Genomic DNA, 25905 nt, shown 5'->3' on the forward strand with positions numbered 1-25905 from the left:
GCAATTCAGGGAAGTCGATATCCGGTACCTGCAACTTGCATAAAAACCATGCATGTACAAGCACTATATATATACTAAACTAACCAGACAATGGCAGGAAGTGGTGCATCGTGTAGATCCCGATTAGCAGGTGATTACGACTCCCTTCCTTAACCACATCAGACACGCCATACAAAAGCAAACACGCAAAACAAACACGCACACCATACATATGCAAGTATGGGGTAAGTATCCATAAGAAAACACATATGATAATAAATCATCTTACTAATCATCATTAATAATTGCGAACACTACAAATAATCATCATACATACATGAAATGTAGAGTCTAAGTAATCTTATCATATAATAAACTGAATCCATAGCTCAATATTTAATAATCTCAAAACAATGCTGCTAACCAACAATGTAAAACTAGCTCTAAAAGAGTTCAGCAACGATAACAAAATGCGAACTAGGGGCAGACACTACAGAATATAAGGGTGGTTTAAGGCCTCTTACATTCTTCAAGAAAACGAAGTTGTGGGATTGGAAGACTAGGAAAACTCTCTTCGGCCTTTTGGTAGTCTCAATTATTTTTTATGGGTGTGAGGTTTGAGGGAGTAGTGTGTCGAATCACAAATGACATAAAATACATAGAAGAAAAAAAATCTCATTACTATCAATCTCAAGGTTAAATTTATTGTTCCTTACAAGATCCTCCTAATTAGATTGAAGCCTTAACAATCATTCACTTGCTAAGCTATTTAAAAAGACATGGATATATGGATAAATATCACCAGCCTAAAATGATGGTTGATAAGAGTTAATGGAAGGGAAAAAGACACCAAAGAAACAAAATAGCAAGTGGTTGAAGAAGTGAAATAAGATTAACATAGAGATAAAATAGCTCTTGCTGAAGTGCTCATTCCGCTATTTTGGGAAATTCATTCAGACGCGAATGATATGGAAAGTAAAAGGGCCAGAAGACAAAACAATTTCGAGATTTTAAATGAGGAAATTCATGTGTTATACCGATGCTTTCGGTGACTACAAAGTTGTAGTTGTCGTGGTCGTTATAATCGGGGAGTTGAAAGCGCGAAGAGTCTTCTTCCCGTAGGAAAGCAATCACGCGCAAATCATTTTAGCGCGCAAGATAGTCTTCTTCCCGTAAGAAAGCAATCTTGCCCAAATCATTTTTCTTTCATGGGCTTGTGAGTACTATATGAATTCGTCAATTTAAGCTCAAATCTCTGCTGCGTGATTCTTCGTGTCTTCCATCCGCAAAATGGCTATTGGTGCGACCAAAATGGTTCTTGGCCTCCTTACATTCGTCACTGTTGGTATGTTGATTGGTATGTACAGACGTTTCTTTCTCTTGTTTTTCTTTCAAAAATATTATATGCCATTGAGGGGATCATTTTTATGTTACAAAAATATGGATTTTAATTATTTTTCCAATTGTAGTCAGCAAGATTGGAATCAACGCAATACATGACATGGGCAGTTCAAAACTTGAAAAGGCGAGTTCTTTGCATGAAGACTTGGAAACCTAAATGGGAATGGACTGAAATAAGCAGAGAGTTGGAGGCAATTGATATAAATTGGAAAATTGGGGGACGACGAATCATGGGTTGCCATAAAGATGCTCGGTTTTGTTAGGGAGAAACAATTAATTGTTAGACCTCTGGTGTTGATTTCTTTCAGCTTTTTTTATAGTTTTTTGAGAAAATTAAGCTCCAGTCTTTTTTTTAACTTTTTTTCAAAACTTGGTAAATGTACGGTAATATTACGGGTCCTGCAGTCAGTCGTTTCTGTTTGTTGGTGAGTATTGGGCGAGGTTACGGGACACAGTTATTGCTTTGTGCGGAGTGCCTGGATCACTTTAGTACAACACTCATATTTATCCAGGATTGGTTATACCACAACCTTACCTTATGCCTTTTGGAGTTATGTGCTCCCTTGCTGTGGTAGGTGGATGTGGACTTGGGTTCTTCTTTTAGGAGTGTTCCCCATTGTCATTACACAACCCACTGCACATCTTCGTTCGATAACCTTCTTGCATTTTTGTATTAGTTTTAAAACTAATTAACAGAGGAAGATGTTTCAAATTTAAAATAAATACTATTTACTTTAAAGATGTTCGGCTCATGTAGAGCTTGCCAGGAGACTCCTGCTGGAAACTTAGAAGTATGGATATTTGTATCCCATAAGAGATTAAGGATTGCGGTTGAGTGCAGTTATTGAGTGGTTTCTGTAGAAAAAGTTGGCCTTCAGACCTCGGCAGCTTAGCCCATGAAGGTTCGGTATTTGTCTGTCCTAACTGTTTGTGGACTTGTTTCTCATCTCCAACTAAAAAGGAATGAGGAATTCAAATTACTCTAGGACATTGCGTGAAGAGTGAAAAATCTATCTAGGCATTTGAAATTGGGGAGGTGAATAGTGGATGCAAAGGGGTATAAAAATTAGATTGAAACATCATCCTTGTTAATAGAATGGCTGTGTTGTGGAATTGCATGGAAGTAGCAAGCAAGAAGGTTGACGATGATAAGGAATAAACAAACAACACAAAAACTGAAAAAAATATAATATCAATTGATAGCTTGAAAGAACATCTCGCAAATATTACTCAAGATCTTTTGGATCAATAGAAATGGAATATTAAATGATGTTTCTAAAGAGAATAAGAGCATTGGTGTACTACCTCATCGTATAAGGTGATGAGGATATTGCTTGCCTACAAACAAAGGGAAGCCAGGGTAAGCCTATTAAATCAAATGTTCCACCGCTTGTCATGGACGAGGGGACAAAGGGCCCAAGTTCGGGACAACAAAGGGTTGGAGCAGGGGGGTGCTATATAACAAAGAACCAAAAATTGGAATTAGATTGGAATCAACAAGGCCTACTCAAATGGTGAATCGCCTATAAATCGGCTACAAATCGGCAAGGTGAAGAAACCCTTGAAATTCAAATATTTTAACGATTTAAAACTTATTTCATGCACCCTTTATTGAATATAACTTAAACATACTATAATATCATCAAATAGAAGCTAAAGCCTAACATACATAAACAGAAACATAATACGTAAAAGCAATTGGTGATTTTTGCTGTTTTTTACCAACTTGACAATTTTTGGGGCCAATTTTGGCGATTTTTGACAAAAATCGCTAATTCGGGTGATTTTTGCCTCAAAAATCAGTGATCCGGTTTGAGGAGTCAGCAAAAATTGTCCAACCTTCCTCGGATTGCAAGATCACCAAAATCGCCTGAATCAAGGTGATTCTCGTTACTTTGCTATATAGTATACATACATAGTACTTGAGATGCTTGTTATGAAAAGATGTATAAGAATTAAATTTGAAATGAAACTTTGGCAAATTAGTAAAATAGCAAATTTGCAAATATTAATGCTTCATCAATGAACAATGAATACTAAATAAAATTTCAATTTGACAAATGAAATCAATGAAGTGGAGATCTCTCCAAAAAATGAGAAAGATGATTACTTTGATTTGCATGATATCAAAACAAGTAGAAAATGTTAAAATGTAGTGAAGGGAGGCCTCTAATCATCCCCCAAGGCGGACTCCTCAACATTGGGACTACTGGACTTCTCACAGTCAAGCTTCACCAAGCTAACACCGATCATCCTTGCATCTGAAGTTGCAACTTCCCAATCCTCATCATTTGTGATGGCTTCTGTGGCTTTACATCCCATTGTGCTAGACTCTCCTTGGACACATATGCTTTGCAATTAATGAGATGTTAACACACTATATACAACCATAGGCTTCTTTGCTCTCTTAGAGTTAAGTTTGTTCTTCTTTAGAGAGTGGATGAAGCTATAAGTAGACTAGTTTCTCTCTACATTTGAAGAACAAGAAACCTAAAATAGCAAATGGATGGTTAGCGTGGTAGTCTTTAGTTTTTGTCCATGACAGTTTTAACACAAAATCGGTCCTCTTCTGCCATAGTTCCTATATTCATCAATCATCATACATCTTATCAATGCACTTGAGGAACCTTGCCTTCACCTTATCCCTAATTAGTGTAAGTCTACTAGGCCTAGGCATCTACCACTTTGTATTGAATTCATAAGAAGCCATATGCAAGATTGTGTTCAACTTGTCGTATCTGTGTTGAGTGATTGGCCGAATCTGTGCATTGTAGAATGCAGCTTTCATATAGTCAATCTTAGGATTTGATGCACTCATACACCTCTCCAAGGGTAGGTGCATCTCCATCCACATATTTGATGTCTTGGAAAACCAAGGAAAGGATAGAGACTATGTAGTTTGCTTCACTCCAAAATAACTCACTCCTCACTATATTCTTCACTCTCTTCCTTTGGTCGTGCCCTTGACCTACAAGTTATACTTTTTAGTCATAACCATGAGTTGAAATGCGTTTTGCAACTCAATCATTCTCTCAAAGAGAATGAAATAGGATGCATATTTGGTCTCAACTGAGTGTATGCAAAGTCTGGTGGTTGCAGATAAACATCTGAATATTGCTTGCATCATTGATCACTTCTCTATTCTAGTCAATCTTCCCCACGTGCTTGAGTACATTGTTCATGGCATGCACACAACATGGAGTTCATCACCAAATATGTCTGTAAGTTGCCTAATAAGCTTTCCTGCAGCTCTGCACATATGTAATGTCCCCGATGTGGATACCTTAGAATAAAGGGACAACTATTTGAAATTTCTTATTCTTATAATGAATTGCAATATTGCTAATGTTAATACAATATTGATTTCACTGTAAACTCATGAATTGATAATATAAGGTCAATGATATGACAATGATTGATATCTATGCTCCTTACTAGCTCAAATGTAGTCAAGTAGATGCAAACTTAATGAGTTGACTTTGGTAGATAAATCTATACTTAGTGATTGTTATCGTCCCTTATGTATTAGGTGTGGCAGAAATGATATGCAAGATGAAATCCGCTTATAGTTGCCTATTATAGTTATATTCCTATGCCGACCTTCAATAAGGTGTAATAACCCTGTCTGGTTATAGCTAAATCGAGCATCAATTTCTTTCACATTTTGATGGTTTGACATTTTGTCAAACACTTGACAAGCAGCCCAATTACTACCGAATCTATGATGTCTTAAATTTTCAAACACAATATTAGGATGTACAACAAACTGATCATAAATTTACTTAATTTTGGCCTTATAAGTTTTGCATAAATAAATATCAAATGCCAATAAACAATTCTGAAATGATTCACACCAGCCTCTGAATTTATTCATCAACAAACCATACAACAATATAATGAAAAGGGAATTTAATTGTTGACTGATTATAAATCAGAATTTGAAGCTAGCCTCTTTACTTTCAAACTATGTAATATAAATTGAATTTTACAAATTAAGAACCTGGTCTTTGCCGTAGAGTGTAATTGCAAAGTCAAACTGAAAGCCACCTGGTCCAATTTCAATCTGGCGTTCACAGTCTACCCTTAGAAATGCTGCCCAAAACAAACACCAATCTACGGACTAAACCCTCATCCAGCAACAGAGAAATTATAATATTCAATTGTATAAATGCTCCTCAGCCATAGTTAGTACAGAAAGAGGAGACGATAATAAAACTCAAAAGTCCACAATACCTCAGCTGTGGATTCTCAAAATTAAATCTATAATACTTCAGCTGTGGATTCTAATACTTCAGCTGTAGATCCCAAACCCTTATACTTTAGCAAGGGCACAAACTTCAGACTCTGAAATGTCACAAAGACAACAAGAGCAAAATAAGATAGATAATCAAATAATTGGAGGCTTTTCTCATCAAATGTCCTCATATTTATAATCTCCAAATGGCACTGGTTTCCCAAAAGAACTCCACTTAAGAAGCTTACTCTACACAACATTAGAATATATTGAAGTGCCATTAATATAATTTATTAATTGCTTTTGGCTCCAAAAAATGACCTTTTCCACCATAACTTAAAATTCTGACATGCAAGGCCATTGTTTCTTATTCCCATGATTTAAAACTTTTCATCTCGGTTCCAACGAGCTATGATACTGAGGTGACCAACAAACAACACCAACAAAAATAGCAAGCTCAATGTATTTAGATGAATAATAATAACAATTCACCTGTCTTGTGAAAACAATTGAAAAAGCATCAAAATCGAAATTTGACAACACCAAAGTATCCTGATGATGATAGATGATGAATGAACTTGGCGAGGTGACTTACTATAAATAGACGCTCCCTCCAAGATTCTTGGAGCCCAAACCGGAAGCCTGAAATAAAAACCAAGAGCATCACCCAACTCCTCTAACTCAATTGAGCTCATTGGAACGAACAATTTGACTTACTATAAATAGTAAGTCCGTCAAATGGAGCCAAAATACACCATAGGCTATTGGAAAGCCTATAACCACATAACTGAGACCCTCAAATCCTACTGTCAGCTCATGAGGGTTGCAATAGTGAATTGACCTAGCCAACTGCAGAAACCTGCTAAAAAATGGGGACATTACAGTCCTCCCTCCCTAAGATTGCTTGTCTCCAAGCAATCTCCGACCAAATGAACATCACAATCCACCCGAATCCCAAGGGTAGAACTGTGTACTATCCCTGCAGTGTGCAAGCAACTCCTATAGCATCAACACCCAAATAACTGATACCAATGACAAAATCATTTGGAAATTGACTGTAGACACTAATGGTGATAACAACCCATCGAAACTCAATCCAACTGAAATATCAACTCTGTCCACACCTGAGTCCCCATCAAATTGACACTCACACCCAAGTGCACTGTGGTGATGGTAACAACCATAGGTACCTAAAACACTACCACCAACTCCAACTTTTGCCAAACTAGCTTGGGTGTGGATATATTGCAAGGGGTCTAATTTGCAACTATTAATCCCATTTGCAAAAGATGGTGTTAACAACCAATCCCATAATGGATGGTACGAAACTGGAGCCAACTCACATCGACATGAAACCAAATCCCCTACCTGTGGGTCAAAATAAAAGTGATGAGCACTCCTCATAGTGTAATGTCGATATAAACTCCCAATCTTCATTAAGGGCTCATTAGTATCAGTCTGGGAATCAAAAGATGGCTCTAGTCTTTGACTTTGAACTACTGATCGGGTAGGATCCTAGGCAATCCTCTCAACTAACCCAACCTTGAAATCCCTTTGGGGAAGCATAATAGATAGTCTTTGCAATCTTTCCCACCAACCTCTGAATGACACAAGAGCCTCGGATGAGAGTACCCTCAGACACTCTGTATGAATCCCATTGCACATCCAAACTCTCCAAAAGATACTCCATGAAAGACTGTGTGCAGTAGAAATTATATGTGGAAGCATTAACCTGCTCCCTTGCAACCTACAACTGATCCCACTGAAAATGTGGCACTACCATCTGTCCAATGGTACCAATTGTATGAAATGAAGAAATAGATTTTCTTTTGGTAGAATGAAGCAAATCACCATGAGAGTTTGTCTCCCCTAATGCTCTCACCTCCTTTGTACCTACTGCACCCATATACAGGATGGATGTGTCGGCTGCATCATCATATCCCTCATCCCCAATCGTAGAAACAAACTCACCACCAACCGCAATATGTAACTGAACAGGGTTTGGGGCTGGTGTCGACTTTACCCGCTCTAACTCCATGATAACCTCATCCAACTGTGACTATGACTCTTGAAGAGCCAACTGAGTATACTGAAGAGAGTCCACAATCATCTCAAGCTCCTGGGTAAGCTCAGCTACCTCCTCCTCTTTCCCTAACAACATCTCATAATAGGTGCTACCCCACTCTAGAAGGTAATCCCTGTCAGCAACTAAATGAGAGTAACTATGCTTCAAGAGGTCTCGAAGCATATGAACCTCTACTAGGGAAAGACTACTATCACTGTGCTCATCTAACATAGGAGCACCTAAATCAGATGTAGCTAGCATTTGATAAATAGCATCATAATGCACAAGAGTTGAAGAAATGTCACTGTCACTCAACTTCAGCTAACAAGTCACATGATGCCTCTGTAACCCCTTCCTCCTATGCAAGCTTTCTATCTCACTAATTGCACTGTGATAGGAAACTGAACCAGAGCTGCCCACCACAAGATCACTCATTGCATGTGTGCTATTGACCTTGCACAACTTTGCATCCAAGATACAACTACTATGTACCTCAATCAACTCCTCATCTGAAGAAATGGAAGCCCTCACAATATCAATATCCCCACATGTTCAGCTTCCACCTCAAAGGATTGATCCTGTAAACACGGATCCTGGGACCCGACCAAAACCTCCTCAAAGTCATCAGCTGATACCCGACAAGGGATATCATACCTGGTGCAACTCATAGCATCATCAAGTGTATCATCAGACCTGTCCATACTATCTGCATCCTCATCTCCTAATAAAGCCTTAACTACTAACACTTGACTTTGCACACATGACTCAACATCAAGTTGTGAATCAATAATACTAGAACATGAACCCACATCTAGTAACTCTTTTATAACACCCAAATCACCAACATCACAGTTGGGTGACTCCATACGTGCCTCGGTCCCACCTAAGGAAGCAACTGCCTATTGCATTGGAGCAACACTATGATAGCTAACATATAAGTCTCCAATAACAACTCTCTCCTTGAGAGAGTCTGAATAGTTAGTGACAACTACATCATCAACTGCCTCTGAACTAACTGTAGCGACTACTCTGGGAGCCTCAACCTGTTGAACCTCAGTGCTGCTATCCACCACGGGCACTAACACATCCACATGTCCCTATGAAATAAGTCCATCATTATCACTACGGATAGGAATAACGTACTAAATATAGGTACATCTGCATCATGGACACTTGTCGGGAAAAGCTCAAGCTTCCTTCCCTGCAACCTTGATGTCGGCCTTCTAAAGGCGAAAACCATATACCTCGCTGTCCTCTCAACTGTCTCTGGATTCGACAAGCTCTCCGCCAACCTCTGTTGATGAAGCTTAAGTTTCTCCATACTCTCCTGCAAAGCACTCATTTTTGTGCTAATTTCCTCATTACTCTATTGACTTCTAGAATTGCCAGTCCTCCTATGTCTGTCCATGGCTAGAAAATGCTAGAGTGCTGGTCACTCCAAATGCAACATCAAATCTGCAAATAAAATAACTTTCCTACCCACCAAGATGGCAAGAAACCGCTCTGATACCATTGTAATAACCCTATTTGGTTATAGCTAAATCAAGCATCAATTTCTTTCACATTTTGATGGTTTGACATTTTGACAACACTTGGCAAGCAGCCCAATTACTACTGAATTTATGATGTCTTAAATTTTCAAACACAATATCAGCATGTACAGCAAATTGATCACAAATTTACTTAATTTTGGCCTTATAAGTTGTGCATAGATAAATACCAAACGCCAATAAACAATTCTGAAATGATTCACACTAGCCTCTAAATTCATTCATTAACAAACCATACAACAATATAATGAAAAGGGAACTTAATTGTTGGCTGATTATAAATCAGAATTTGAAGCCAGCCTGTTTACTTTCAAACTATGTAATATAAACTGAATTTTACAAATTAAGAACTTGGGCTTTGTCGTAGAATGTAATTGCAAGGTCAAATTGAAAGCCACCTGGTCCAATTTCATATGGCGTTCACAGTCTACCCTTACAAATGCTGCCCAAAACAAACTCCAATCTACGAACTAAACCCTCATCCAACAATAGAGAAATTATAATATTCAATTGTATAAATGCTCCTCAGCCATAGTTAATACAGAAAGAGGAGACGCTAATAAAACTCAAAAGTCCACAATACCTCAGCTATGGATTCTCAGAATTAAATCTCCAATACTTCAGCTATAGATCCCAAACCCTTATACTTCGGCAAGGGCACAAAATTCAGACTCAAAAATGTCACAAAGACAACAAGAGCAAAATAAGATAATCAAATAATTGGATGCTTTTCTCATCAAATGTCCTCATATTTATAATCTCCAAATGACACCGGTTTCCCAAAAGAGCTCCACTTAAGAAGTTTACTCTACACAACACTAGAATATACTAAAGTGCCATTAATATAATTTATTAATTGCTTTTGGCTCCAGAAAATGACCTTTTCCACCATAACTTAAAATTCTGACACGCAAGGCCACTATTTCTTGTTCCCACGATTTAAAACTTTTCATCTCGGTTCCAACGTGCTATGATACTGAAGTGACCAACAAACAACACCAACAAAAATAGCAAGCTCAGCGTATTTAGATGAATAATAACAACAATTCACCCGTCTTGCGAAAACAACTGAAGAAGCATTAGAATCGAAATCACAACACTAAAGTGATCCTGATGATGAAAGACGATGAATGAACCTAGCGAGGTGACTTACTATAAATAGACGCTCCCTCCAAGATTCTTGGAGCCCAAATCGGAAGCTTGAAATAAAAACCAAGAGCATCACCCAACTCCTCTAACTCAATTGAGCTCATTAGAATGAACAATTTGACTTACTATAAATAGTAAGTCCCTCAAATGGAGCCAAAACACACCCTATAACCACATAACTGAGACCCTCAAATCCTACTGCCAACTCACGGGGGTTGCAATTGTGAACTGACCTAGCCAACTACAAAAACCTACTAAAAAATGGGGACATTACATAAGGTAAGTCTTCGAATAGCCAATTTTACATAGGGTGTAGTGGAATAAGTCAGAATCTGGTCTAATTAGTGTTTGTCACTGTGAGTAGTGATATGATATTTTATGCATTATATCAATCTAGACTTTGACGTTCTATATTAATCTCTTTTATCATAGCCGGCCATTCTCTCCTCAGTCTAATCAATTGGATTCGATGATATAAATGCCTTCGTATATCTTATAATAAGAAGTAACAGACCCTCTTCATCTGCAATTAGACACTTCTTTTACTAATAAATGTAACTTTTGACTTATTGACTTAGTTATGCAATTGCTGTCACTTACCATTAATAACACTTGTTAGATTATTATCCTTGTGCCATCCCTAGTTATTGGTTTAGTCAAATCAATGCCACAATAATACAAATCCTTTTCCTATCAATAGTTGAGTGGTTAGTCAAATGCTGCTGTCTCTCATAATCACTAATGTACATTTGTCTTGATGGATTATTATTGCTAACTAATTATTGCCGCGATGGTCCTTATTCAATTTGTTAATCCTTCCTTCGCTAATCACAGTATACATAGCCAATCTGATCCTTATAATCAGTCCTCTTAATCGTCATCTTCTCAATGTAATAGATTGTTGTTATTGATTGTTAATGGTTTTGTCTTGATTAGTCATAATAGTGCCTTTCCTAAGACATCGATTAGTCTATAACTAGTAATTGTATTGGCTTAATCTTTCACAATATTGACGAGTATTCTAATCAGTTGATATTGATAATGCTGATTATTTTGTGATGGTTAATGGATGAATTCCAATTGTCATCGTACTTGTGTGCATTAGTTCTTAGTTTGGACAATGCTTGATAGCTTTTGGCCTGATCATTCTGGCCCGATCATTCTACAAGGTTGATTGCACTTGGTTTGAAGAATTCATCGACCAGATATACCATAATTATCTCCTTCTACATGGAAATTGTTATCATTGAGAGCATTGTTTGGTGGATTATTGCGATGTGACGTTAATGCCCTAAAAGTGATATTTTCGTTTTTTCATATTACGGTGCCATTACTATTGAAACTATGTTGTAAAGTTTTGATAACTAATTCATATCCTTCTCCCTAACTTATATACAATTCATGTTCCGTCAAGTTATAAAAATCCTTAATAATAGCAATCTCAACTTTTTGTCTTCTCTTAATTCTTTCTATCTTAATTAATTCGAAATTATATTATATTATAGTCCATTATTAATTTATTCATTAATATTTTAATTATTATTTATTTCTTTAATATTTAATTTTATAATATCAATTATGTTTGTTGATAGGTAAGCTCAAACCTTTTATTTGAACTTATCTGTTTGTTGATCTCAATCATATTATATATTATATTTATTATTCATTATTAATCACTTTATAATTATTATTAATTGGTATTTCATGTCATCATAGTTTAATATTATGATATATTTATTAGATCCTCGTTGGGAGAGGGAACGTAACACATCTGCTACATCTGTCACTTTTTGGACCTAATTTTGTGGCCAAACCTCCTCAATAGCATCCTAAGGACCTCTAATTGAAAATCAGTATCTTTTAATGCCCTGTACAATCAATGGCCTAGAGAAAATATGGGCCTTCTGCACATGTAACGATGATGTTGATGAGTGGACGGTGCCTAATGTTCGTACAACCAACCATAACTATGCTGCATCTAGATTCCAATCAACATGCCTTCATCTTCTCCATCATTGGAATAGGTCTTATCCAAGATCACGGTCCTCAATTCATGTGCACTCTCGTCAGCCTCATGCTGAGGTTGGACAATGCCTAATGTTCGTACAACCAATCATAACTATGCTGCATCGAGACTCCACCCAACATGCGTCCATCTTCTCCATCATTGGAATAGGTCTTGTCCAAGATTGTGGTTGTCGATTCATGCTCACTCTCCTCAGCCTCATGCTGAGTTTCATATTCTAATACACTTCAACCACTAGAATGAATTTCCATCTCATCCTCATTCATATCATGGCTGAGAGCTATTGACACTGCTCTTCACAAAATAAAAATGCATTCAATAAGCACATAGTTTCAGCCTACTTTGAAAAACTAAAACTCTACTTTCTATAAGATAAGATAAGATAAGATACTAATATTAATGTCCACGAAAAACCAAAACGGTTTATGGGACTGAGAAAATATGGGTCTTCTGCACATGTAACGATGATGTTGATGAGTGGATGGTGCCTAATGTTCGTACAACCAACCATAACTATGCTGCATCTAGATTCCAACCAACATGCCTTCATCTTCTCCATCATTGGAATAGGTCTTATCCAAGATCATGGTCCTCAATTCATGTGCACTCTCCTCAGCCTCATGCTGAGGTTGGACAGTGCCTAATGTTCGTACAACCAATCATAACTATGCTGCATCTAGACTCCACCCAACATGCCTGCATCTTCTCCATCATTGGAATAGGTCTTATCCAAGCTTGTGGTCATCGATTCATGCTCACTCTCCTCAGCCTCATGCTGAGGCTCATATTCTAATACACTTCAACCACTAGAATGAATTTCCATCTCATCCTCATTCATATCATGGCTGAGAGCTCATATTGACATTGCTCTTCACAAAATAAAAATGCATTCAATAAGCACCTAGTTTCAGCCTACTTTGAAAAACTAAAACTCTACTTTCTATAAGATAAAATAAGAGAATAATATTAATGTCCACGAAAAACCAAAACGGTTTATGGGACTGAGCATACAAACAGAAGAGCCGGCCAAATAAATTTCAAACTTGAAAACGGAATTTGAAATTTTAGAATCTTGAGGGCACAATGAAGAATCATTCCAATGTTATGTAACATTGGAATGATTCTTCATTTTGCACTCAAGATTCAACATCAAGTCTGATTTAGAAAATGAAATAAGTAGATACAACAAAAACAAATGAAAATTAGGAACTAAAACAAACAAAATCCCTATCTTGTGCTTGAAAAATCTCTTCAAGAAGATGTAGAATCTTCCTCTTCATCTTCTTGCTTCTTTTCGCTCCTTCTTCACTTCTCCATCACTCTTTTCTCTCCTTTTCACTCTTCTCTATGTGCTGTAGCAAACAATGAGAAATAAAGTTGTGAGTAAAAGTGAAGCTTGGAGAGGCCTAGATGGAACCCATCATAAATTAGGGTTCAAATGGAACCCTAAATTTTGTTTTTAAAATATTTTTGAAAGTAATTTACTTTTTGTGCTGTCCAACTAGAGGGGATGCACAAACCCCAGGATAGTAGAGGGACGTGTAGTCATCCACAAGATGTACTGTGGATGGTGTGCCTTCCCTTTATCGCTGGATGATGTGGTGACAGCGGTGGGACAAGGGGGGGTTCTCTTTCCCACATCTTGGGGATATTGTCTCTAGAATGGTGGGGTTTGAGGTTGGAAACATGTCCCTGTGTTTCACCTATTAAATCTGGTTAGAGGGACTTTTGAAACAGAAATGTTAACGTCATGTAAAGTTCATCACAATTAGATTATTTGTAAAAGCTTTTGAAGTTCATGGGTGGCAATGACAGTGACTTGGTAATATAGTGCAACAGTAAAATAGCAGTATTACATGATAACAGTATGGACTTAAGCTATCATTGTGGACAATTGTGGGGGTTTGTTTGAGGAAAATCAACTTGCAAAAGAAGATTTTGAACCCACATGAGTTGACATGCTACCTCCTTCGTATTGTAGCAGTCAACCTTGATGCTAAGTCAGGAGACAAGCAAATAGGGCCAAACCCAAGAAAAGAAATCAAGTCATTGGTGCTCTTTTGGCAATCAAAACCCTTTGCATAGTTGTCATCAAATAATCTTGAAAGAAAAGGAGTACTGCTGTTGCATATTAAATCACCAAACTAAAGTTTACCCTTGACCTATTGAAGGATATGCTTAGCTGCCTAAAGTTGACAGACACAAGGTGTCTCCACGAAACTCAAGAATAAATTGACACCAAAGGAAACATTATGCCAAGTGAGTGAGGTAGATGCGATTCATTACCAAAGGCTTATAGATGGTGAGATCAATTAAAGCTGTTTTAGGCATTGGAGAAGCCTAATATTTAGTTCTTATTGGCTATTGAGTGTAAGGTGTGAAGATCAAACTGCCAATGAAGATGCAAGGCATACTGTAGCTGAGAGATAAAAATTCCAGATTGTAGTCTAAGAGATTTTGATTGATAAGAAGAAATCCATTTGACTTGTATCTGTTATTTTGAAGGAATTGTTTAGTTTGCCTTTAGGTTTGAATGAGAGCAAGCAAGTCTCTTTTGATGACCATGTCATCAACATAAATGATAAAGCACATATGTTTTAATATGCGTATCATGATGACAAATGTAGAGATCATTGTCATCCTCACATCAGACAAAATTTGCAGAGATGAAAGTTGATGGATTTTCTCATACCAAGTCCTAGGAGCTTGCTTGAGCTCATACAAAGGCTTTGTAAGTTTGCAAACAAATGGAACATTGCTAGCTTGCTGAAATCTAGTGGTTGCTCCTTGAAAATATCCTCTTACATGCCCTTGTGAAGAAAAACACCCTTCACGTCCATTTGATGAATTTCTCACTTAGGGATACACAAAGGGAGAAAACAACATTGATGATGATTATTTTGGTAGGAGCAAAGGTCTTACTGTTCTTGATCCCTTCTTTTTGAAACAAAAAGAAAAAGAAAACTCCAATCTTTAAGTTATGTGTTGTAATTATTAATTACTTAGAGGCTCAGTTGGATTTGCAACTCCATGATGTTGTCCTCCAAGGATGCAAAACAAGATCCTAAGTACCATTCCTCATAAATGTACTATACCTTGCTGCATTGCTTCCTCCCTATCAGGATATCCACGAGCCTAATGATAAGAGCCTAAGTTACCATATTTGTCCCTTTAGCCTGAAATTTGGGAGTCAATTCGTTACAAATTTGAATTCGGTTCAAATTTGATGCAAATCTGACCACTGATAAATTCGATGGAAATTCGCTTGAAAGAACCCTGGATGACTTCATGGTGATTTTGCAGCAACTAGGGACAAATTAAATCAAGCTCAAACGAAACGTAGAGCGAATGAGAAGTGACTTTGGTCGTTGTTGACTTTTCAAACATTCTTTTAACGTTGTTTTAATCCCACCCTTAAAACAATTGAGTTTGCTTGGTTTGCATTTTATTTGACAATTACCACTCACGATAGTTTTTTCAACTACTCCTTGAATCTCAATCCTCTCGCTGGCTGAGGATTCGTAATGTATCTTGGTGTTTATTAGTTTATGTAGAGTCGTATATGCTGAAAATGCAGGTGTTGGTATGAAATTGTTTCCTAATGCTGGTTTTGGGCCTTTGGTTGTCATGTCCTCAAATTTTAATGTAATAATTAAATTAAATTAATTGGTCCCAGAATTTAAATAATATAATAAAAGAAACTTTAATTAGTTACTTTCATTAATTAATATGGGGCCCAATTTAATAATATTTGTATTTGTGGTTCCGATTGATAGTGTATCTCAGACCCATTTTTATTTTAATTATTTCCGTAGGTGTTGCCATTGGCTATCTTTGTAAACCCTTGGGAGTTCCTCTAAAAGGTATTTAAGCATATGACATGTACGTAGTAGTTGTCATGCGATTTGGATTATTTTCTTTGTACTGTAATTCCAGTTAGAATTTTGTATTGTTTGCCATTTCGGAAATGGAAGATCTTCCATACTTGGCTTTTCCTTTCCAGTGGGATTCAACCCTCACCTTATATCGTCATTGTAATACTTTGCTCAGATCTGGCAAATCGGAGCACCACCATATTTGCAAATTGGAGGAATAATTGTGTCTAAATTGACTATCTCTCTATGTTTGGGCAATTCAATCTTTGTTAACAATTCTTTGTGTTTGCACCAAAATCTAACTATTGGCGTATTGTCTGTACGACCTCATCTATTGTACCAGTTGCACACTACACTCAACTGTACAACATCCAAGTCAAAAGCACGTCATCCTATCGTACGACCCAAGTCCTCCCTCACTATACGACCTATTTGTCTACCGTACGACTTCACTCTGCATTGTGCGACCTTCTACTCACCTTCACCATACGACCCTTGTCATTCCCTACATCATTGCCCATCGTACAGTGTGCGGAAACCCCCCATCTACCTCCACCGTACGGATAACTTTCATCATACAGCCAACTTTTACCTTGCTTATCGTACGGTATACTCAGATAACCTTACATCGTACAACGAAGCTCAACATTGTCTTTATTCGACATCAGAGTTGCACTTTGATTGGTAACACTTTGGCATCCAACTAGTGTGCTGAGTTTGGGGACATTACAATGGTATCAAAGCAATTGCCTTCGGGTCAAGATCCCCTTCGAGAAGTCATTACCTTCAGGTTGAAATCCGCTTTGGGTTGAGATCCCCTTCGGATCGAGTCCTCCTTCGGATCGAGGCCCCCTTTGGACCGAGTTTCCCCTTCAGATCAATTTCCCCTTTGGACTGAGATTCCCTTCGGATCAAGATCCCCTTCGGATTGAGGTTCCCTTTAGATTGAGATTGCCTTCGAATAGAGATACCCTTCAAGACAAGATTCCTTTTGGGCCAAGATTGCCTTCGGGCTGAGATCACTTTTAGGTTGAGTTCACCTACTGAGCATTACAGTGGTATCAAAGCATTTTCCTTTCGGTTGAGATCCCCTTTGGGAAGTTATTACCTTCAGGTTGAGATCCTCTTTAGATCGAGATCCCCTTCGGATTGAGTTTCCCTTCGGGTCGAGATCCCCTTTGAAACAAGTCCTCCTTTGGATTGAGGTCCCCTTTGGACCTAGTTTCTCGTTCGGATTGATTTCCCCTTTTGGATAGAGATTTCCTTTTGATCAAGATCCCCTTCGAATTGAGGTTCCCTTCGAATTGAGATTGCCTTCAAACAAAGATCCCCTTTGGGACGAGATTTCCTTCGGGCCGAGATTGTGCTCAGGCCGAGATTGCGTTCGGGCCGAGATCGCTTTCAGGATGAGTTTGCCTATGGAACATTACAGTGGTATTAGAGCTGGTGATCTTGCTAGCCTGTTAGAATAATTGAGAGATTTTGTTATATGGATCACACTATGGCGTCGAACAGCAATGGAGAGTGGTGGTTGAAGGCACTACAAAAGATTGGCTAAGAGCTCAACGAGGGTTTTGATCTTCCATTAGATGTATGTTTGTGTAAGGTGAACCAATTACCTTCAAGATTTGTACAGAGAATCCTCTCGCCAATTAAGGAGGCCTTAAGTCAACCTAGGCTTTTGAGACACCATGACAAGGAGAAAAGGTTGGCAGTTGCATCATGTCTCAATGAGGTCTTAACAATTTCGGCTCCTAAAGCACTGTATGATGATAATACCATGATAGTGATATTGCATTTGATAGTTGACAGCTTTCAGAGTCTTGATGACTTTAGTAGTGACCCTTTTAGTAGGAGATCTACAATTTTGGAGAATTGTGAAAATTTCAAAGTAACCTCCTCTTAGATCTTGAATTGCAAATTTGGTCCACGATATGTTTCATCACTTCTTGGTCCAATCAAGAAAGATCATGATACTGAGATTTCAGTTGCTACGGAGAGTCTTATGATTTCATGCTTTGAAGAGATGGATGAAATATCCCAACCCATCACATCTATTGTGATATTGCTATCAAGATTTAATCGTGTGATTTTGAGTCAAACTCGTTGACCCATGTTTCATGAGTAGTGATTCAACAGGAATCCATCTCTCATGAGAATAAATGGAACACTTAGCACTCATTGGATCTAGGTGATGCTCACAGGGGTGAAGCACCGAGACTTCCCGGGAGGTCACCCATCCTAGTACTACTCCAGCCTGAGCGCACTTAACTATAGAGTTTCCTCCATAGTTAAACCCAAAGCTTGCAACCCCATTTGCAAAACCTTCACCAAGTGTTGTGCCTTATGAACCATTCATTAGAAAGCCCCTTAAGCTCATCAATTGATAAGTAGGAGATAATTTCCATAGTAAGTCAAATTGTGATATTGCTATCAAGATTTAACTGTGTGATTTTGAGTCAAACTCGTTGAACCATGTTTCATGAGTAGTGATTCAACAGGAATTCATCTCTCATGAGAATAAATGGAACACTTAGCACTCATTGGATCTAGGTGATGCCCACAGGGGTGAAGCACCGAGACTTCCTAGGAGGTCACCCATCCCAGTACTACTCCAGCCTGAGCGCGCTGAGTTTCCTCCATAGTTAAACCCAAAGCTTGCAACCCTATTTGCAAAACCTTCACCAAGTGTTGTGCCTTATGAACCATTCATTAGAAAGCCCCTTAAGCTCATCAATTGATAAGTAGGAGATAATTTCCACAGTAAGTCAAATTGTGATATTGCTATCAAAGATTTAATTGTGTGATTTTGAGTCAAACTCGTTGACCCATGTTTCATGAGTAGTGATTCAATAGGAATCCATCTCTCATGAGAATAAATGGAACACTTAGCACCCATTGGATCTAGGTGATGCTCACATCTATATTATAGGCTGCTCGTAATCTAGAATGTATCCCCTCTATAGAAGCTTATAGATTGGTCAGTAATGTTTTCAACAAGGTTGCATGGGTACGTGGGTACGGGAACGGGAACGGGTACGGGAGTGGGTACGGGTACGCATATTTTTCAAAATAGGGGACGGGGGTACGTGTGTAAGCCTAATTTTTTCTATATAATTAATATTTTATAGAAAATATAAAAATCAAAATATTTGTCATGAGTCATGACATTGAGCATTCAAAACAAGAAATTTGAAAATATAAGCCATAAGTCAAATATATATATATATGCTATTGCTGAATGTTTAAAGTATTTTTCATTATTGGGGACGGAGGTACTTGGGTATGTCAAACTTACTTAAAAATTACACTTTTATATTTATAAAAAATCTGATTTTATGAGTCATGACAATGGTTTTTCAAAACAAGAACAGTGATGAAGTTTGCAAATGTAATGTACTGTTTTCAGTTTCAGATTTGCTATATGTTTGAAATAATAATACATGATAAATGCTTAGATGCATAACAAAGAAGGCAGACTTCAAACATGAACAAGAAGATCCTAAACCATATGACAATGACATATTGCAAATGATAAACTTTTAACTTGAACAGTGATAAAGTTTTTTTTTAATGAGTATCAAAGTTTCAAACTGATTTGGTATTGAATTAAGTTTGATAAACAACAAGCCAATACAAAAACAAAAAACCAAAAAAAAAAATCAGAATCTTAATCAAGGTCCTTAGCTATGATGCTCTCCACCGAGTACCCGGTACGTGGGATACGTGTACCCGGTACTTGGGTACGTGGGTACGAGTACCAGGGGTGTGGGTACGAGTACCCATGCAACCTTGGTTTTCAAGCATTGTGAAGAAAAACTATTATCTCATTTGCACAAGTGGGAGAAAATGGATGACAACGATAAGGGTATTGCATTACGTGAGTAGAATGAAGGCATGATTATAGGGCTTAATTATTGTTGATAGAGGAAGTTAGAATTTAATAGCCCACATCAGAACAAGAGTAATCATCGTATAAGGGGCTAAATGCAAAAAATGAATTTAAGAATTAAGAAATTAGAAAATGTTGAATCATTTTGATTTGACCCATCGCATTATTATTTTAAATACTTTCCAATACCCCTTGTGAGGGGATATTAAGCACAGGGAAGAAAATAAACTATTCCAAAGTACTTGCCCTTCCATGAGCACCTCCCTGCGAACATAAGGAAAATCACACTAGGTCTGTACGTATCGGGGAACACTTTCATTACTTGAAGTTTGCACACACACACACACACACACACATATATATGCATTATGGCAGAGATACCATTTTGAAGAGCAAAGCAAGTTCAAATATATAAATGATATAAAGCATTGATAAGACAATGCATTGGGTGAACCTTTGACTGTAGGTTCAATTGGAAAGAAAACATAGAAGGAAGGTGGTAGGACCAAGCTCTAAGGTTTTTAAAAGAAGCGCCACAAACTTTGAAAGATTTCTAAGGTTAATCTATTAAATTGCATTAAGACATCTCAAAGGACTAGCGAATGAAAATAAAATTTAATGAAGTGTCAATCCAGACCTGCAAAGGAATAATAAATAGGGCAAAAGATGATGCAAAGAAATTTATGGAACTCATGATTTAAACATCTAACTCGCTTGTCCACAATTCATGTGCCATGTGAACGAGAAGGGGACTCACCTTCAAGGTAAGCAGAGGTAAGTTTATTCCAAATATTACATATATTATTGTTATTATATTGGTCTAAGTTTTTTAAGTTGTAAATATACCAATCAATCGATTCTATACAAGTAAGTTGGTAATATACTATAATTTTTCTATATTTATATTCCAACTCCCTTGCAATATGCATATGTTAATGATAGGCATTTAAAATATGAAAAACATAATTAAATTTGATAATAAAATAAAGATATATACTTAGAAGATTATATATATATATATATATATATATATATATATATATATATACATATATATACATATATATATATATATATACATATATATTCAAAGTATATAATTAAATTAGATCTTTATCTTTATTACATTGAAATGATCCTATATCATTATGCAAAATTATTCTTGAGCATTATGTTAGTCTCTCTTATTTTTATATTTCATTACATACTATAAGAGTTATGTGCCTTGATCTTTTCCTCTGAGAATGTTATTGTAGGAAGAGGGAGATTGAGATTCAAAGGGAGCCTGACATTTCATTAGAGGCAACCTTGAAAGAGAGGGAGTAGACATAGAATGTGATTCAGTCAACCTTTGGTGATCTCATACTTATTGATTCAGAGAGTATTAGATGGATTCTCTAGTGATCAATAAATAGTAGTAGTCAAGAGGATTGTGATTCATGAATATACCTTGTGACTATGTGATTTTAATGGGTGTGCCCCTGTTTATATCATGAGGAAGTGATAGACATCCAAATGATGTCACTTGTATTTGTAAAGGTTACTGTAAGGTGATGATCGTACAATAACTTGAATTATGAGATCAAACAAATTGAGTATATAGTGAATGTCTTGCATCTCAACATTCTGGAAGGCCATTACTCAAAGAGTATTTGGTGAATATCATTGATATTCAGATGTGATATCAAACCTAATTTTGAGTATTTGGTGAATATTATTGATATTCTAGGAGGCCAATATTCTTGATATCAAATGTGATATCAGACGTTATTATGAGTACTTGGCAAATGTCATTGATATTCTGGGAGGCTAATACTCTTGATATTAGATGTGATATCAAACCTTAATTGGGTACTTGGTGAATATCATGTGTTGATAATTTGGAAGACCAATACTCAAGATATCGAATGCGATATCAAATGGTGGAAATCTTATGAGATATCCTTAGAATTGTTATTAGAAATATTAGATTATTCTTATGTGGCTATCCTTCTAAGCTAAGAGGGACTGTTGATGTTTGATAACTTCTATCAGATAAACCTATTATATATAAGATATAATTTATATATATGTGTTCTTTATATTAGAGATATAAGGTTATTGTTATGTGAGATTTTATATATATATATATGATTAAGTTTGTTGTTATATTAATTATCTATGAAATGAATAGACATGTCTTATGAAGGGACATGCCTATTCATGGCCTATTCTCTATATATAAATCTAAGAGGATGTTACATTTGAAACACACATACCAAACACAAAGGCAGTGTTGTTACATCTACAATCGATCCTTAGAAAAAAAATGGCACAAAAATAAATAAAAAACAAACAAAAAGAGGAAGTGTGATGAAGAACACAAAATCGTAGTTGCACTAACAAAGGCATCCAAGCACCACCATTTTTGAATTAAAACTATTCTAAGAGGATGAAAGGTAATAGGCATTGCATATAGTGAAAGAGACCCACAACTTTATCTAGGAGAATTTGGCTGGAAATATGAAATTGGAAACAAAGGAATTTAGGGGCTTTATTGTAGCCTTGGCTGTCAAGTCCACCACCTTGTGTACTAGAGAAATTCTACAACCAAACATCACCTTAGGGAGGCATACAATCCAAGAAGTTCTTTGCTTTGTCAAGTTGGGAGGGAGATACCAATGAAAACCCCATGGGTGCACTCTTTGGGACACTTCATCCTAGACTTCCCAATTTGGATTTTTTTTTGAACTTAAATAGGTAAGAAGTCCTTTCATGAGGGCTATTTGACGGATCCGCAAGAGTAACCATGTTCCAAGAGGATGGAAATAATTTTTTAGATAGGACAAGGAGAATGGGCTGCACAATGCATAATTCTTGACAACTCTTCTCACCAAGGCAAAGCCATCCACATTGATATTCAACCTATCTTGAAGAAACACTAGAAGGTATCTGGCAATATCCCATCATGAAGCGCCCCCCCCCCCCCCCCCCCAAAGTGAGGCTTTGAACATACCATAGAACTTGAGGAATGGGCTAAGGTTGTAATTGCCACACTTTATAGCACCCCGCGAAGTTCAAAGAGTAGATTGAGAAATCCATTAGAGAGCTTCTTGAAATGGGTCACATTCAGCCAAGTTGTAGCCCTTTTGCCTCTTTTGTGGTGCTAGTAAAAAAGAATGATGATGTACATAGTTTATAGGACTTTGAACAAGAAAACAACTAAAAACCATTACCCCATCTCTAGAGTTGAACTACCTCAGCCATCTCACTTGATGGCTTGTATATGTTTTTGCATCCCTCTTGGACTTGGTGTAGAAATGGCTTTGAGCAGATCCATCATGTCTTTTCCTTCAAATTCTAATGTTTTTGTGTAGCATTATTGATAATCTATGAATATGATGTGGTTTGCCTAACCCTACTTGATTATATATATGTGTGTGTATATGTATATATTGTTTATTGTTGCAGGGTTCAAATCTTGGGATGCATAATTACATAGATTTGATTGGTAAGATGTAACCCCAATCCTTATATGTTGCAATTGTGATTTTAGGGCAAATTCTAGGTAAATTAGGAAGGGGACATTACAGTGACTTATTTGGCTTTAATATGAACTGAGGCCCGAGAACTGAGGCAAAGGATCTAACCGACCCTCCAATGCCTTACTTAGTTTTGCTGACATAGGAGAATGAGATTCTTGTGCCAGAGTTTTGGTAACTCAATGGCAACTTAGAGGTTGCTGCTTGCTTCTTACCTTTTTTCCTACAAGTTGATATACAAAGAATCAAATACTTGACGTCAGCCATAAATGTCAATGGAGTCAATTTTTTGAGTGCTTTTTGTGGGGTGCAGTATGCTTTTAGCTCTTGTTATCAGAGGTCCCATATTTTACCTCCTCTTATGTAGACCATGTTGTACTATATTATTTCTGTAGCATTTGGGATCCAGGGAATTTTTTTATATTGGAAGTGTGAGAATAGAGCACTTCCTGGACTTTTGAACAAAGGGATGGGAAAAGTTCCCAGGACCATGTATTTCATAATTATAGGATCTATTGAAATTTATCATGAATGTTCAAAAAATTGCAGGAGTTCTAATGAAATTTGTTTTCTCCCCTTATTTGTGGGTGTAATATTTAATGGATTGCTGTTAGAAATTGATTTTTTTTGCATGGAATAAAAGCCTTAAAATAAGCTAAATATAATGAGTTAAACACGTGCCTAAGAAAATAAACTTGGTGCTTTTGAAACAGGTGCATTATTTCAATTGGCATTCATTCGACATTTGGAAGAGTCAGCCGGTATTGCATAACCTTTCCTTGGAAATTATACTGCTTCTATTAGGGGCTCTTGTTCCCAATGAATATGGTTATTAGGTTTTACTTTTTCTTGATAGACATTAGGGACATCTTTTCACAGAGATCATGTAGAAAATTTGATTTCTGTGGTTTTGTCATTAATGCCTTCATTTTTGTAAAAGTAATTGAAGTTCTGGGAGTTGTAATTTTTAAATAATAGCCTTTTTTATTTTCTTGGTTTTGATTATGACTTTACTTTGCATGTCATGATTTGCAAACTTACCTAAACATTTGCTTTTTAAAAGTAAAATTTGTTATTCATAATCATGTTTATATGTCCATGGAATAGCATGATACTCAAGAGTATGCATATTGGTACTGATTTTTACAACAACAAATTAGTTAGGATTATCTCTTTCAATTTAATCGTGATCTAACCCTTGACAAATAATTGTCATTATATGGTCCTTGTTTTATTAGGTTTATCAAAAAGACAATAGGTTGGTTAAAATACACAAATGCAAATTTTTCTCTTTGCTTAATTATGGTTAACTTTCTGTTTTGAATGACCACAGTCAAAATCTATATTCTATCAGTTGTGATTTTTCATGTTTTATTCTTAGTTATGGTTGAGTAATAGCTCTGCCATGACACATTTGTTGTGGCATTTTGAACGCAATAAGTTACAGCTTTGAAACCATGGATAGTTGGTACTTGTTTGATCAACTGTCCAGAAAAGCATACTTGTTTACCAAAAAGTATTTATTCTAATGCTTAGAAAGTAAAGTTCATTATTTATTATTATATGGTTTAATTGTCAAAAGGTGCTCTGGTCAATTTAATTGTTGCAAAACCTTTTCATGAATTGATGTTGTTTTCTGAGCTTTGCTTCATGGGCAGACCTATGATACTATGTTTTATGGCATATTTAATGTATGGTATTTTTTGTATGTACAGTGTAAGCCTTTTGGGATTACATAAATTTTGTCACAGGACATTTACTCAGAAGGTCTTGGTAAATCTGAAGAGTAAGAGTATAACCTTTTCTTGGATAATTACTTGAGACAAAACCTGGAAAATCATAAGCGCAGGAGAGAAAAAGAGCAAAAATTATAACTGAAAAGACATGTCTTATTCCTTGCCAAATCAACTAAAGACATAAATATAGATATGTAAACTTGCATTAAATGGGAATGTAATAGAATAGATATCTAGGAGGTTTTGGGTTACTTCTAATTAAACGGATGGTAGTTACTCAGTAAATGGACTTGTGGCTTGGAAGCAACTCACTCAGTATTGGGGACTTCTGGGTGTTTTTGTAACCACAAATAGTATGGATCATTGAATATTTAATGGAAATAATTTCCGCTAGAACCCATGAAGGATATGGTTGGAGGATTGAGAGCAAACTTATTATGGTTAAGTTTTATATTCAATAATTATTCAAGAGTTTGT

At 36.6% G+C, this 25905-nt stretch overlaps 1 protein-coding gene across 2 annotated transcripts in view; it reads left to right on the plus strand.

Annotated features, from left to right (window-relative positions):
- The first annotated feature begins 870 nt into the window (after positions 1–870).
- LOC149557334 (prolyl 4-hydroxylase 1-like) overlaps positions 871–25905 on the plus strand; it is a 249672-nt gene continuing 224637 nt past the window's right edge. Inside the window, exons 1-2 of one of the 2 annotated variants that reach the window (XM_089832005.1) lie at positions 871–1336; positions 24406–24453. In XM_089832005.1, coding sequence (XP_089688131.1) covers positions 1270–1336; positions 24406–24453 — 115 coding nt within the window. In that variant the 5' untranslated portion in view covers positions 871–1269. The remainder of the gene's footprint in view (positions 1337–24405; positions 24454–25905) is intronic. The other variant, XM_089832006.1, reaches the window with a different exon arrangement.

Source organism: Cupressus sempervirens, chromosome 5 (genome assembly GCF_028749045.1).
Source record: "Cupressus sempervirens isolate cs-2001-9-10 chromosome 5, ASM2874904v1, whole genome shotgun sequence".
In the NCBI taxonomy this organism is placed as follows: Eukaryota; Viridiplantae; Streptophyta; class Pinopsida; order Cupressales; family Cupressaceae; genus Cupressus; species Cupressus sempervirens.